At 41.1% G+C, this 15,758-nt stretch overlaps 1 protein-coding gene across 1 annotated transcript in view; it reads left to right on the top strand.

Moving 5' to 3' along the window:
• Nucleotides 1-15,758, top strand: part of snd1 (staphylococcal nuclease and tudor domain containing 1) — a 778,779-nt gene that overhangs the window by 332,310 nt on the left and 430,711 nt on the right. The window contains exon 16 of the mRNA XM_033040015.1: nt 4,295-4,404. Coding sequence (XP_032895906.1) covers nt 4,295-4,404 — 110 coding nt within the window. The remainder of the gene's footprint in view (nt 1-4,294; nt 4,405-15,758) is intronic.

The raw sequence follows: 15,758 nt of genomic DNA, 5'->3' as shown, positions 1-15,758 counted from the left end.
AAAGAAATAGAAATGTATAGTTAAATGTATTCCATCTGTTAAGTGGAACAGCAAGACCCAGAGGTGCCATTTGATCCGATATTGAAAGTGACGTTGGTGTCTTGATTAACATAACTGAAAGGTTCAACCATCTGCTTTTCTTTTAAAGAAAGAAAGCTTACACCCAGTACTCCCAGTATGCCTACTTCCAAAAGTCATTCATTGCCTCATGTATTTGGAGAGACCATCCAGATCACGATAAAAATGCTGTCACGAATATAAATAGTTATCGTATTTCCTGGCAATTAAGCTATTTTCTCTCTCCCTCTCCCTCTCCCTCTCCCTCTCCCTCTCCCTCTCCCTCTCCCTCTCCCTCTCCCTCTCCCTCTCCCTCTCCCTCTCCCTCTCCCTCTCCCTCTCCCTCTCCCTCTCCCTCTCCCTCTCCCTCTCCCTCTCCCCCTCCCTCTCCCCCTCCCTCCCTCCCACTCTCCCCCTCTGCCCCTCCTCCCTCCTCCTCTCCCTCTCTCTCCCCCTCTCTTTCTCTCCCTCTCTCTCTCCCTTTTATCCTGCTTTCATCTGCCCCTTTCTCATGTTTTCTTCCTGTTTGGCCCAGCAAGTCTACGTTGACCATCGATCACCCACATTTGTTCTATCCCACTTTCTCATCCACTCCCTACACACTAGTGGCAATTTACAGAGGCCTGTTAACCTACAAACCTGCATTTCTTTGGGTTGTGGGAGGAAACTAGAGCATCAAGAGGAAATCAAGGTGGTTACAGGGATAACATGCAAACTCTACACACACAGCACCTCAACTCAAGATTCAATCTGGGTCTCTAGCCATGTGAGGCATCACCTCTACTAGCTGCGCAACTGTGTCACCTACATATATCCATCTCGGTTTCTAATCCCCATCCATCTCGTACACATGCATGCACAAATGAACACACAGAGTGTAAGCTGGTGCAGCACATTGTAAATTGTAAGGACAGCACGAGTGAGCAACACACGGTTGACTATCATATTAATTATATTATTTAGACTGTCAGTGAATCAATTACTGGCAAGGGTAATACCTGTTTTTGTTCAATTTGTTTTGTGTCTTTATTCAGAAATATGAAATATCCAGTGGTAAAGACTGTTATTCAGCCTCCTCCATTTATTATTTCAAATAAGCAAAGTTTAATACATGGAAGCTTTTTCTTTGTACAGCTAGGCCAGGAAGATCCAACTATCAACATTCCTTCCTTTAGACATTCCGCATTAAAGAATACTGTGTAGCAGGGTGTATTCCCAATAGAATTTTGCCCTGAGGGGTGTATGAGTTACCAGAGGAAGTAGTAGATGTGGGTATGATTACAATGTATAAAATACATATTGGTGGGTACATGGATAAGAAAGGTTTAATGAGATATAGGCCAAATGTAGACGAATGGGATTCACTCAGGTAGGTTTGGATGTTGGATTAAATAGTCTGCTTCTGTGTTGTATAACTCTATGACATCATTAGATGTCATGTTACCAGAGGAAGTGGTAGATGCGTGTATAATTACGATGTTTAAAAGACAGTTGGCCGGGTACATCGATAGGAAAGGTTTAGTAAGATGTAGGCTAAATGCAGGCAAAGTGGGATTCCCTCAGGTAGGAACCTTTGTCAGTATGAACGAGTTGGATCTAACAGTCTGTTTGTGTTGTCATTAGACCTAGTTTTTTGTATCTCTTACAGATTTTCCCATTAATCTGCTCCCAACTTCAATTGTAACCAATAACAGATTGTTTTTCATATTGAATTTTACAGAGCTGTATAGTAGTGGAGTTATAGCACCAGACATCATTGCCATGTTTATTATTGGTTCCTTGTATTCTTATTCATATGTTAGTGCTGATCGCACAGTCGTCTGCTGCTCCATGGTAATTGCTGTTATTTACACCATTTGATAGGCTTTGCTGCTGAATATTCACCTGCCCACATACGTCTCAGACATTTGTTGTATAGAATTCCTGACACCCTTATTACAGATGGAATCCAATGACATGTTGGCTTAGAAATCCTGGTGCTTCCATAGAATTCATTGACTAATGCTAGACTGGGGTGTTATTAACAATTTATATTGTGGTAATCCTACATTCCAAGTTTCAACTTTCATTGCAACAATGGACTCAGGTTCTACTGAAAGCAATGGGATTGAGACTGGTTTGGAGGTTGGGAAGGAGAAGGGGCTGTGGCACGAGAAAAAAAAGCATCTGTACCTGGGATTGTGTCACTGAGGAAGACAAAGGGGTAATGTGGGGATACATTCTGAAATGGTTATGGGAAGATTTGTGATAGGGAGACCAGAAGAGAGAGAGTGATGCTCTTTGATGGAGACAAATTTAGTGTAAAATTACAAGCAGAGGGAGGAGAAGAATGAATGCTGGAAACGTGAGATTCAAGGCTTAGAATGGGGTGGTTGTGTAAAATTGTTGGAATCAATGTTTGAAATCGAAAAGATTCCAATGTGGCGAGCCATAAGCTTATATTGGAGCAGAATAGGAGTCAAAAGCAGGGAGGCTAAATTGGGATTGAAGATTGAAGTGACAGGCAAATGGAAATTCAGGGCTACTCATTGGGACTGCAAAGCACCCTAGGATGTTTTATGTTCATCTGAGGGGGCAGGAAGAGCCTTGGTTTTACATTTCATCTGGCGGGGGACATCTTATTTTGAAATTACTACTCCCTCAACATCGTCAACTATGGGGAAAGATACGGGCGCTAGTAAACTTGGAGAAGGTCAGAGCAATATTTTGCAGAGTCCACATGACAGAAGAGGAGGTGTTGGAGGTCTTAAAATGCATTAAGGAAGATAAATCCCCAAGACCTGTTCAAGTATTTGCTAGAGTAGAAATACTTGCATCAACTATGGTCACAGTAGGTGCCAGCAGACTGAAATATGGCTCATATTAAGAAAGGCTGCAAGACAAAAATCTGCAAAACCAGACTTGCATCAGTGTTTGCATCAAGTTATTGCAGGGGATTCGGAGAGATAGGATTGATATTCATTTGGAATGGGATAGTCATCATGGATTTAAAGTCAGAGTCATAATACCCTTCCCCCCAACTTGCCTAAGATGCCCCATCTGCAATGGTCCCATCTGCCTGCGTTAGGCCCATATCTCTCTAAAACGTTCCTTTCCATGAACCTGTCAAAATGCCTTTTAAATGTTGTTATAATACCTGCCACAACTATCTCCTCTGGCAGTTCGTTCCACATACCCACGGTGTGGAAATTTGACCTCTCGGGTTCTTATTAAATCTTGTGGGAAATTGTGTCTCTCCAATTTGTTTGAATTTATGAAGAGTTGACCAAGAAGTTGACGAGGGTAATGCAGTACATGTACTTTTGCAAAGCTTATGAGGAGGTACCGTATGGTGGGCTGGTCCGGGAGGTTAGATCACATGGCAACCAGAGCGAGCTACCAACTTGTATACAAAATTGGCTGAGAGGTGAGAAACAGAGGGTGGTGGTAGATGAAATGTGTAGGAAGGAGCTGGTGTAACTCAGCGGGTCAGACAGCATCTCTGGAGAAAAGGAATAGGTGATGTTTCGTGTCGAGACCCTTCAAACTGAGCGTGAGAGGAAAGGGAAATGAGAGTTATAGATGGTGATCTAGAGAAACACAGAACAAAAAAATGAATTATACAAAATATTAACGATGATAAATGAAACTGGCCATTGTTAGCTGTGGGCTAGGTGAAAATGAGTTACAGACAATGGAACTCACCAGGACAACATTGTTAGAGTGGTGGTAGAGGATTATTTTTCAGACAGGAGGCCTGTTACAAGTGGTGTACTACAGGGGTCGGTACTAGATCTACTACTGTTTGAATGATTTGAATGTGAACATTGTTAGCATGGTTAGTATGTTTGCAGATGACACTAAAACTGGTGAACGGTGAGGAAGGTTATCCACGGCTGGATCTATTGGATCCTATACATTTTGAGTCATTAGTTCCCAATGTATTGGAGAAAGGAAATTGGCCCCTGTAAAGATTTTTGGTATTTGATGCTGTATTGTTGGTTCAAGCCGATAGACTTCTTACGTGAACATTCTCAATGCTCACTTCTCATGTCTAATTGATTCTGAATATTGTTATTTAATAGTACTTTTTGGCATTTGCTGCCTGGGACAGTTTGAGGCATTGAAACATTCTGTTTAATACCACTGGTCTGTCATTTGGCCTTCATGATATCGGAACCTGTTGAACAAATAATTATTTTCAAACATTGGCAGAATTATTTTTTTTAAATCTCAATTTCTTTATTTATTGTTTCAGGTATCGAGTGCCCTCGTGGGTCCCGGAACACACCTGCAGGAATCCAGGAAGGAGAACCATTTAGTGAAGATGCTACACAAGTCACCAAAGAGCTGGTTCTGCAGCGTGAGGTATGTGAATGACTTACATAAGTCTGCAGGTTTTTTCTCCAAATCTCTCACTTGTAATGGTACTGGAGATAAAAGATTTGTATTGAAATGGTTTTTGATTGCTTGATAATTGAATTTCACAGTCGTGTCTGGTGGCGTTCAGTTGTGAGACTTTGTTTTCCTGTGCTGCACAGCGTTGGTGTTGGACGTGGTGAACCGATTCATGTTGTTTGAGAACATTACAACTGCTCTTTTATTTCAATGTCATAGCCCCCTTCCCTGCCTCTATTCACAAGAAAATCCTATAAAGTTTGCAGCTCTACCTCCATCAACCCTGCACACACATTTTATGTGACTTGGGGATCCCCGATCCTACTTTTGTCTGCTGTGCTGAAAAATGTCATTTTAAAATGCCCTCTCTAATTCCAATTTGCAATGTTTGCTTTATAAATGCAGTCAATGTTGTGAAAAATACAGGACTGTTTTATGCAGGCTTTATAAGGGATATCAAGCACTTGTGAACGGCACACCAGCACTGCCCATAGTTGTAGGGTCATCGTTCAATAATGTTACAATACATTCTCTGCTTTTGGCGACTGGAGGTGTGAGAGAACGGTGAGTCAACTTGTATCCTACATCGGTTGGGCTTTGAAATGTTGTGAAGAGTTGCAGGATATTTGGAAAGAACACACACGTATTCACATGTGTTATGCCAGTGGTCTTCTCACGTTGTGATCTTATCGTTAGCTTGACATTTATGGTTGTGCTGAAGTCTCCATGGGTAGTGATACTTATTTGATTGTGATATGTTCCCATTTGATAGTCTGCCAATTTCACATGCAGGGTTTGCTTACAATGATGTGATAGTGTCCCTTTAGATATTGATTGAAATGATTCTTGGACAATTGCGTCATTGTATGAATTCTCGTGGAGTTTTCAACCTTGAATCTAAAGTTTTCTTCTTTAGAATCTTTTTGGGAGTTGAGTTGAATGGATGTACAATAACCCAGCTTCTTTCTTTTTCTTCCCAACATAATTTGATTGCTACAGTGTGCCATTGTCATTGGCCACCAGCAACGTCCACTATTCTCACTGCAGAAATTGCTTATGGAAGGATCTTGATCTATTTGAAAAATACTGGCCACTAGCGCACCTTAGGGTTTTATCTTTTATAAACAAAAACATTCTGGCATTGAGAATTTAAGTGACAAAAAAAAATAAAAAAATATATATATTTTATAAACTCTAAACCCAAAGAAAAGACATTCTGCTAGCCAGCCTTACTGTTTTGGGTGACCTTCCATTGAGTTTTTAGTTTAGAGATACAGCGTGGAAACGGGTCATTTGGCCCACCAAGTCCTCTCTGACCAATGATCACCCATGCACTAGTTCTATCCTACTCACTAGGGTCAATTTACAGAAGCCAATTAACCTACAAACCTGCACATCTTTGGAAGGTGAGGAAATCGGAGCACCCGGAGAAAACCCACATGATCAGAAAGATATGGTACAAAGTCCGTACAACCATCATCCCTAGTCGGGATCGAACTCTGGTGCTTAAAGGCAGCAACTCTACCCCTACACTGCCTCATTCTCAACTTGCTTTAACTGCCTCATTCTCAAACCACTGAGCTTTCTTCCATTTCACTTGTTGAAATTCCTTTTTGATTATGGCCTCATATCTGATCTCTTAACCTCAGTGAAAAGAGCTGCAATTTCAATTGAAGTTTATCATTCCAATCTTAACTACCTATTTTGCCCTCATGTAGATTTGGGAAATGCAGGTGTATGGGTGTTATATATTTTTAAACAACCTTATTCATTAACAAACTGACCAATTAACCATCAGTGCAGATTTTGGCCTTGCAATTTGAACAAAAAATAATTGATATGGTAATCACAATAATTGGCCGTGATTCTTGCCTTTGGAAGCGTTACTCATTGATGTTTAAAATGGTGCAGACTTATTGCAGGGCTTGAAGGTATTGAAGCAAGTCTTGAATTCTGTTTTATCTTGATTTGAAAAGAGAATAGGATGGATTTGGTTCAAAAACGCATGAAAATGTGGACTAACCCATTTATTTCCTTTCTAAAACAACTGAACCACATCACATACCAAATTGGTTGAATATATTCTCATTACTTTGGCTTGAATGCTGTTTAAATGAGAACATTTGTGGGACTGCTAAAGCTTGGGATTTATGAAAATAGATGCAGGCATCAGTGCAAGTATTATTTAAGGTATCAGGAACAATCTTTTCATTTATTTGAAAAAAGCTACACTGTTCAACTACAGTCGTGATGCTCTCGACCCAAAACGTCAACAATTTTTCTCCATAGATGCTGCTCGACCCAACAGCAGTTTATTTTTTCTCCTCTAGTTTTCTGTATCTGCTGTTCATTTGTATCACTAGGCCACAGTCAACCCTGGGTAACTGTAGTCATGATGTAGTAGCTGTGTATCATCTAATGTGCACCTAAGATTTTCCAACCTGATCTTTCCCTCATGACTCTCTGGGAAATGCACGAGAAGCCATTATTTGCGGAAAGAGATGGGCTTGATACTTTTTCTCCCATTTAGCATTTCTGTCTCCCACACCACATCCCTCCCCCTCAGCCCAACCCGTTGCCTCACCTCAACAACCTTCACCATCTCCCCATTTTCACCTTGGTGCTCCTGCCTCAAGCTCTCCTATCACCAACTCAAAATTTAGGCTCATAGAAATCATAGTCATTACTTTTTATAGGGAGTCCTGATGCAGGGTCTCTATCCAAAACACGACTCCCCTGTGCCTCCATAGATGCGGTCTGATTTGCTGAGTTCCCTCACATCTGCTGTCATATGTGCCTTTATTATTGATTCCCTATTTATAATTTAATTTATCAAGGTACTTGATGCTTTGAGAAGGGAAGTGAATAAATAATTTTCAGGAGAGGGAAATAATTGAATCTGGTGCCTGTAACCCACTGAGATATACTTAAGAGTAAAATTTCTTATTGACAAAGGATGTACCTGTCTAATCTGTCTGAACAAAGTGTCTGCTCAGCATATTTGTAACAGTTGAAAATGAATTGGATATGCATGGGATAGAAGTTCAATATAACATTGCGCAGCTGTGCTTTTAATCATGGAGGTGGCTACAAAGTGAGACAGGGGGCGATGATACTCAATAGAGAGTTGAGAAATCTGTATGCAGGTTAATGAATTGTGGAATATATTAAATCCTTGACAGTCTTGTATTTCAACGTGATCTTGCAACAAGGAGTTTTCTACATTGCCTTGAGGAGAAATTGGCTAACTTTAATGTGCTGCATTATGATTTAACTCCACTATTTATTAGAATAAAAGTTCCACGGGATCTCAAGCCACCTTAACGGGTTTATAATATAAATATACTTTAAGGGAAGCTTCTAATGGTTTTGCAGTGCTGATTTAATTAATTCTCTCTTAATAGTTCATTGTATACACTCATTAAAGGCAAAGCCATTTGCAAATCTTAAGAGCTGCAAGTGCGAAACCATTGGTTCCTCTCGTTCAAACCAATTTAATGCAGCTTTATCATTCTGTCCCTTTCATCCCCCACCCGGCCCCTCTTCCACCCCTCCTCCTCTTCCACCCCTCCTCATTACAACTTTGCAGTGTAACTTCTTTTGAAAAAAGGAAGAAACACAACATCAATTTCTACATTATCAAATAAGATGATGAGCAAATATTTTCTGGGGATTTTGACTGACACATAATTATCTAGCAGATCTCTTGGATATTTTCTGTTTATTCAAACTAATGCCATATAGGAGGACAAGCTTCAGCCAAAAGATAGCACCTTCAGCAGTGTAGGAGTCTCTCACAGTTATACTGGTGTCTCAGCATAGATTTGTAAACTCATAGCTTTGGATCCACGGTGAGTTTAAGTGTGTGATGTTGACCCCTACCGTGATTGTTTTAGGTGTTGTGAGGAACCATCTGGTAAGGGGGATTGAAAAGTTAGACTTGTATTTAGGTGATGCACACACCCTCAATAAAAATTGACTCTGACAGTCCGAAGGTGAATCAAACTTCAAGTCTTTATTTCGCTTGTACTTTGTTGCTGAATGCTCACATGCTCCTCCCACTTGCTAAAATACTTGGTTTTTGAAGGTTATATGCCTGAAGTGCAGAAACAAATTCTCTCTGGAGATGGACCAAGACATATTTGTCTTTAAAATTATTCTCTAATAATGCGTGCTTTTAGGTTGACTGATTGGGCAATCTTCTGAGTGAATATTCAATCCTGGACAATTTATCCAGTGAATACTCTTTCTAGGAAAGTTGTTGCATGATGAAACAAGCCAAAGGGTAGAGCGAGAGAAAGATAATGTGATATGTTTGCCACAAGCTGAATCAAAGAAATATTGGAACAGATCGTCTGTTGCTTATTGATTTATGAACCAGCAGCAACAGGGATTTTAAACCATGGACTTCAGGTCAGAACAAACAGAAAAATAAGAATCATGCTGTCAAAAAGGGTGCATGTTATTAATGAAGGCAGTGTTTGTACATATTGAGTTATTTTTACCATTTGAAAGCTTAAATTGATTTTCTGCACTCCTTAAGGTAAAAGAAGAAAATAAACATATGTAGCTGCAGTATTTGGTGGAATTATTCTGAAGTGTCAATGAGCATTGAGCAATGGCAACTGAAGAGTCTGAGCACTAAAAATAAAGGTGGAAGTCATCATGTGGTTTCAGTTGCTGACAAAGGCAGTCTGATAAATTGACTCATTGTCCATGGTGGCTACTTCAAATTCATTGAGCACCAGATATTTTTGCATACAGCTTGAACCTTGTTTTTTTAAGATTGAATTTAAAGGAATTAGATTTTGATTCAATGTCTAAGGATTTCATCTACCAATTGATTGTTTAATTTCATGCTGGTTGAATTCTTAATTTGGTAGTGTTGCACAGACTGTTAATATCCCATTCATTCAACTCTTCAATCCTATCTGTCCTTTCTCCACTTCACCTTCCTGTTTACTTGTACCCTGCACACTGCTTGTTTCTGCTGTGCCCTTTCCCTTTCTCTGACATATGTGCTGAAATCATTCATAGGTTTTCAAGTTTAAAAATTCTTGTCAATAACACATAATAAATGCACTGAAACTCCAATTCAATACTTGCAATAAAACAAAAATAAGTTCATCGATACTGCATTTTTAATGATGACCCATCACCCCCAACCACAGAAATACTTACTTCAACCTGTGGCTTTATATAATGTTTTATGATCAGTCCACATGCAAAACAATGCTATTTCTGAGCTCGTTTGTAATTAATTGAATATTTATACTATATTAACAGCTGTATAACACAATAAGCCAGTTCGGTATTCCGACTGCGCATGCACAGTTCATGGGTCGCTCGGGATAAACACTTTTGGCAGCCGTGCCGCTGCATGGATGCAGACCCGCGTCTCGTCCCTAACTACCCGCCGCTGGGCCGTCCCCGTTCCCTCCCGAGTGTCCCGTCCCGCCGGCGGGACAAGCACAGTCGAGCTGGGGCCGGCGCCTCCCCTCCTCGCTGGCTGCGGGCCTGGGCCGAAACGTCCGCCCGCGGACCTCTGGATAGATGAGCCTCATTCAGACTTCACATGCATGAGACTTTTGCGCTGTGTTTGGGATGGATGGGAGCATGGATTTCCACAGGCCCAAGGAACAAATGACCTAACGTTTGTGTTGAGTGAACTGAGTGTTCTCAACGTACTCGCCGTACACCGCCGTTTTGTGAGAGTGGTTGGATCCCAGCTTCAATTCAACCAACGTCGGTCACGTTATCCGGACAGGTGGCGGGGGATCAGAAGCTGATGTGAGGCATCGGCGATGCTCTGGAATCCTAGTCGGCCGCCGCCGAGCAGCGGGTTCAAGGAAGCAGCGCCTGACCTGGGGAGCAGAGGTGCCAGTTCTTCCAGCGGCGAGCCGAGAGGCACCAGCCACCGCGGGCCGCTCACCTGTCGTATGCTGACTCCTCAATCCCGGGATCCAACCACTCTCACAAAACGACGAGGGCGGAAAGAACACTCTGTTCACTCAACGCAAACTTTAGCTCATTTGTTCCTTGCGCCCGTGGAAATCTGCAACGCGGTCGATTCGAGGGGGTTCTGAAGTTGCATTCTCTCGATTGAGGACATTTTCTCGACTGTCCTAGAAGCAACGAGCCATGGCTTTACCAGTGGTTGTCCGTCTAACTGAAACCTCTCTTCCCCCACCTCTCACTGTCTCTCCCTGTCTCCCACTCGCATCTGCCCCCTCTCTCTCGCTGTTACTCCCCACTTTCCCCCGCTGCCAGGCACCCCGTTCGCTTTTTATATTCTCGAATGACCCTCGACAAATCCCATAATTTCTTATGTTTTTCGGAATACCGAACTGGCTTATTGTCAATCACATCGATAGAAGCCTGTTGTATTACCCTGGACATAACAAAATTAATCTTCGGTGAGGGTAAAGAAAATTAAAACATATGTCACCAATGGATAGTAGTTGATGGGGAAGCTGAATTATCAGTAGTTATTGCTATGCCAGTATCAGAGCTGCCAAGTAGTACGGATTTTCCGTATTTTGTACGGAAAGCTATCAGAATACGGATGTACGGATTTGCTTTGTAAAATACGGATTTTTTAAAAATAAGCCCGACTTCCTGATTCATCTTGCTGCTTAAAAAATGCATGGATATAAAAAGTCATACAGTAACTTTAAAAATGATAGCAGATTAAATCAATTAGTATTTTAAATTTCAAGATCTGGATAATTATTTTTGTAAGCTTTGATCTGCCTGTCCCGCTCCACGTTTAAACAGCGCTGTCAGTTTAACATGGGAATTTTAAACACTAGGGGTTCTAAAAATAGAGCTCCCAGCCGAAGCGCTATTGCCTTTACACATAGTGCTATGGCCACAGCGCTATGGGTCACAGACTGTTAGAGGAGGGAGTGGGAGGGAGGGAGGGAATAAGAAAGGGAAGGAGAAAAAAAGGAAAAGAGAGGGAGGGCGGGAGGAAAAGAGAGAGGGGGAGGGAAAAGGGGAGAATGAGAGGGAGGAAGGGAGAGAGAGTGAGGGAGGGAAAGGGAGGCTTCCAAAATGGCTTCTACATCATCATCTGGTGCCAAAAGGAGGAAGCAGCCGTTCAAACAGTAGTATACAAAGAGATGGTAATGAATGCATAGGTGCGTAGAAGACATGTCAATTGGTAGCGAAGTTATGCATTCTTATACTCTTACATGGGTATGACCGCACATAAAAAAGAACACTTTTTTCAGCAAAATGGCTCCATGTAAAAACACTGAATTCCTCAGCAAAATACTGGTTTTTAGGTACTAGAATACTGAAATGCTCTGACAAAAGTTGGCAGCTCTGCAGTATATGTTTAAGTTCAGTTAAGTTCAACTTGGATACATTTACTTCCCCTATGTGTGAAGGCTCAAAGATTTATTTCAGTTGTTCTCACATAAAATGATTCCTTTGTGCAACTCAAAAAGCCCCAATCACCATTTTAGGGTAGTGCATGTTGTTAATTAACTCGACACTGACTGCTCCATTTTGATCCGTTGATCCTACGGAAAGTAAAGTCCTTTCCCTGCAATTGCATCAAGAGATTCTCAATAAGTCTGTTTTTTTCCTCCTTTCCGCAGAATTATTTTTAGATTTGAAAGTAATGTTAGACAATCGAGATAATTCTTCCATGTCCCTCTCACAGTTACCTCCACAATAGGGAAAGGACAGAGAAGAAGGGGTGGGGAGGGGGGGTGATGTGAGGATGAGAGGGATGAATGAATGGGATATTAACATTCAGCATTGCTTAAATATTTTGCTCTGTGCAATATTAGCTCTGAATGCCATGATATGTTTGATTTTCTTAGGGATTCTTAGGGACCTAATTATCTTTGGCTCATCACCAATGCACATCTTTCCATCATAAGGTCAGAAGTGGGGATGTTTTGCTGATGAGGACACATGTTCAATTCATTTTGCAATTCCTCAGCAAATATAGCATCCCTTGACTTTATTCAGCAAGAGCTAATTGACATTCAGCCACAGGCTTGTATCCTGCAAGGAATATTCAAGTAGCAAAATTGCAAGGCTATGACGTATTGTACAAAAAAGAGCCTAACCAACTCCTCTTTGCGTTCAGTGGCATCAGCATTAACATTGTGGAGGTAGTAGTTGGGAGGAAACTCAACTAGACCAGGGACTGAGGGCATGGCATTGTGGGACACCAGTGTTAAGAATATTTTGGAGAATACTTTGTCGCCTCTACTTGCTTATTATCAGTCTATGGGTCAGGAAGTGAAGAATTCAATTGCAAAGGGGTGGGTGCTGGAGTACTTGGTCCAGGAGTTTTGAATTGACTTAAGTTGGAATAATGTTGTTGAAGGTAGATCTATTGTCAATAAATAGGAGTCTGGAGTAGATGTGCTTGTTATCCAGATATTGCAGGGATGTGCGTAGGGCTAGTGGGATGGCATTTGGGGTGGATCTGTTGTGGTGGTAGGTTAATTTCAGTGGGTCAAGACTGACTGGGATGGGGCTGTTCACGATGTGCAGTATATGATCGTCGACCAGCAATCACTTGCACACACTAGTTCTATCGTACACACTAGGGACGGTTTATGGAAGTAACCTGCAAGTCTTTGGAATGTGGGAGAAAATGTGGGAAGAGCATCCGCAGAAAACCTAGCAGTTACAGGGAAAACATACAAACTCCATAAAGACAAAACCCATAGTCAGGATCAAACCTGGGTCTCTGGCGTTGTTAGGTAGCAACTCAACCTCTGTGCCTCACAGATATCTAGAACAGATTATCTTGTTAATATTGAATAAAGAACATTCTCACGATGAGAGATTTTACCGCCTTTCATCCATTAATGACATGGAGATTGTCACCAACATTATAAAATGTCTTCACAAAAATGTTAAATGGCCATGTAACACAGGTTGAGATTGTCAGATTATTACAGGTATCTAAAAGTAATGACATGAGGGACCAAGAAGCAACTTTCATTCCCAGGGAGCATTTCATAAACTCAGTACTCGGAGCACTCTATAACTCATGCAGGCAAATAAGTTTGGTTTGAATTGAGGAAAATGTTATAATGTTCGATCGTAGTTAAGCTGCTCAGAAGATGTATGTCAGGTTGTATAAGTAAAACGAAACATCATTAATCTTACCTTTTCACGTACCCTCTCCAATAGCATAGAGAAAAAGAAAAATGCATCATGGAGGGATGCATCGTAAGGGAAAAAGAGCAAAGAAATTTAAAAAAAGGTCTTGGGGTGTATTTCATACATACGGCAGTAATTCAGAAGGGAGATCATTTTATTTTGCATGGGTTTGCAACCAAATCAAGTTGGTTTTATCATTTTTCAGTCCGAAGTGTGATTACAGATCAGGCCCACATCCAATTGGACTTCAGTAACAGAAACATAAAAAAATAATAAGTGCTTAGTGAAATTTAACAGAGTTCCGATAAATGTTTTTGTCTTTTTTGTCTTTATCTAGTATAGAATAAACCATTGTTCAATTGATCAATTGGGTAACCAGAAACACATTCAGAATGTACATTCTGAGATTTAGCGGTTGATCTGACAAATCAATCATTTAATGCTTTTATGTTTATAGTGTCAGAAGGTCATGTGATAGGAGCAGAATTAGGCCATTTGGCCCATCAAGTCTACTCCACCTTTCAATCATGGGTGATCTGTCTCTCCCTTCTAACCCCATTCTCCTGCCTTCTCCCCATAACCACTTACACCTGTACTAATCAAGAGTCTATCTATCTCCGCCTTAAAAATATTGATTGACTTGGCCTCCACAGCCATCTGCGGCAATGAATTGCACAGATTCACGACTCATGTTCAGGACGTTGGGTTGGAGGTTACAGTTCACATTTAAATAAATTGCATCTCAATCGAAAAATTCTGCAGGATCTCACCCCAAACATAATAACTATTTATAGCTAGAGGACACTTCATGAGCAAATCTGAAAACTTTATAAAATGATGTGTACTATATTGTATTCCGTTGCATGAATAAATTTGGCATTATTGGCTTATGTGCCACTCTTTTGATATAAGCCCACGGCTTGTTGTCTCTGCTCTAAAGCTGTACTTAAAAAAATTATCTTGTGTCTAACCTGGCTCTTTCAAAGAGTTACTAATTTGCAAGATATGCTTTGTTTGCATATTGTCCTTTTCCCCTTCCTTTCCGTGTAATTATTCACTCTCCTTTTGTGGGTAACGAGCTTCCACCATGCTCTCAATTCTACTGTTTCAAATGTTGCGTTGTTGGTACAAATTAAATTTGATGCAGCAAAATGTTAACGTGTTATATTTCAGTAGGATGAACAAGAGATGGCAATGAAACCAGAGACACGATTTTAAAAGGGATTCAGAATCAGTGATTTAGATTGCGTGCATAATTCATTCAAAATGGCAGGGCAGATTATGTAAGTGATTTGTTTCTGTAACAGAATCTACAAGTGTTTGTGCTTTACATACAGAGGCATAAAGCGCAAGGAAAATATGATTACTGAAATATTGAGTCCAAATCTGGCCCTCACACTTTAAAGATGTGGGAGGCCTTTGAGAAGGTATAAAAGAGATTTACTTGTGAATTAAGGTGACAGGCAACTGAAAGCTCTCCATCCACTCCCATTCTGACCTCTATCATTGGCCTCTCGGACTGTTCCAGTAAAACCTAAATTAATGCGGCACGGTGGCGCAGCGGTAGAGTTGCTGCCTTACAGCTCTTGCAACGCCGGAGATCCGGCTTCGATCCCGAATACGGCCACTGTTTGTACGTTCTCCCCGTGACCATGTAGGTTTTCTCCGAGATCTTCGGTTTCCTCCCACACTCCAAAGACGTACAGGATTGTAGGTTAATTGGCTTGAGTTTGTCTACTTGGTATAAGTATATATTGTCCCTAGGCTTGTATTACTGATTGGGAATCGCTGGTCGATATGAACTTGAAGGGCCTGTTTCTGCGCTGTATCTCTAAACTAAACTAAACTAAAAGTAAGATTAAATCATCCCACATTTTCTACGTGAGAATTTGTGTACCGGCGAGGATGCTTTAAATAGATGAACTATGTGAGAGAGAGAGATACAGACTAACATCGAAGATAGAGAAATGTGAGCTGGAAAAAAAACCGGTAATACTGATACATTAAAAAAAAAATTAGACCAAGTGGGACCCATTGGGCCCCTGTCACACGGCAGGCCTGGTCCCCCAACGCAACCTGTTCCCCCAACGCAATATCCCACCACTCACCTATAGCCCCCATGGAAGGCCTAGTCCCCCAACACAACCCGTTCCCCAACGCTATATTCCACCACTCACCCGTTCCCC

Source organism: Amblyraja radiata, chromosome 21 (genome assembly GCF_010909765.2).
Source record: "Amblyraja radiata isolate CabotCenter1 chromosome 21, sAmbRad1.1.pri, whole genome shotgun sequence".
NCBI classification, from domain to species: Eukaryota; Metazoa; Chordata; class Chondrichthyes; order Rajiformes; family Rajidae; genus Amblyraja; species Amblyraja radiata.
Note: the sequence above shows the minus strand (reverse complement) of the source record. Positions and strands in the feature narration are given on the sequence as shown.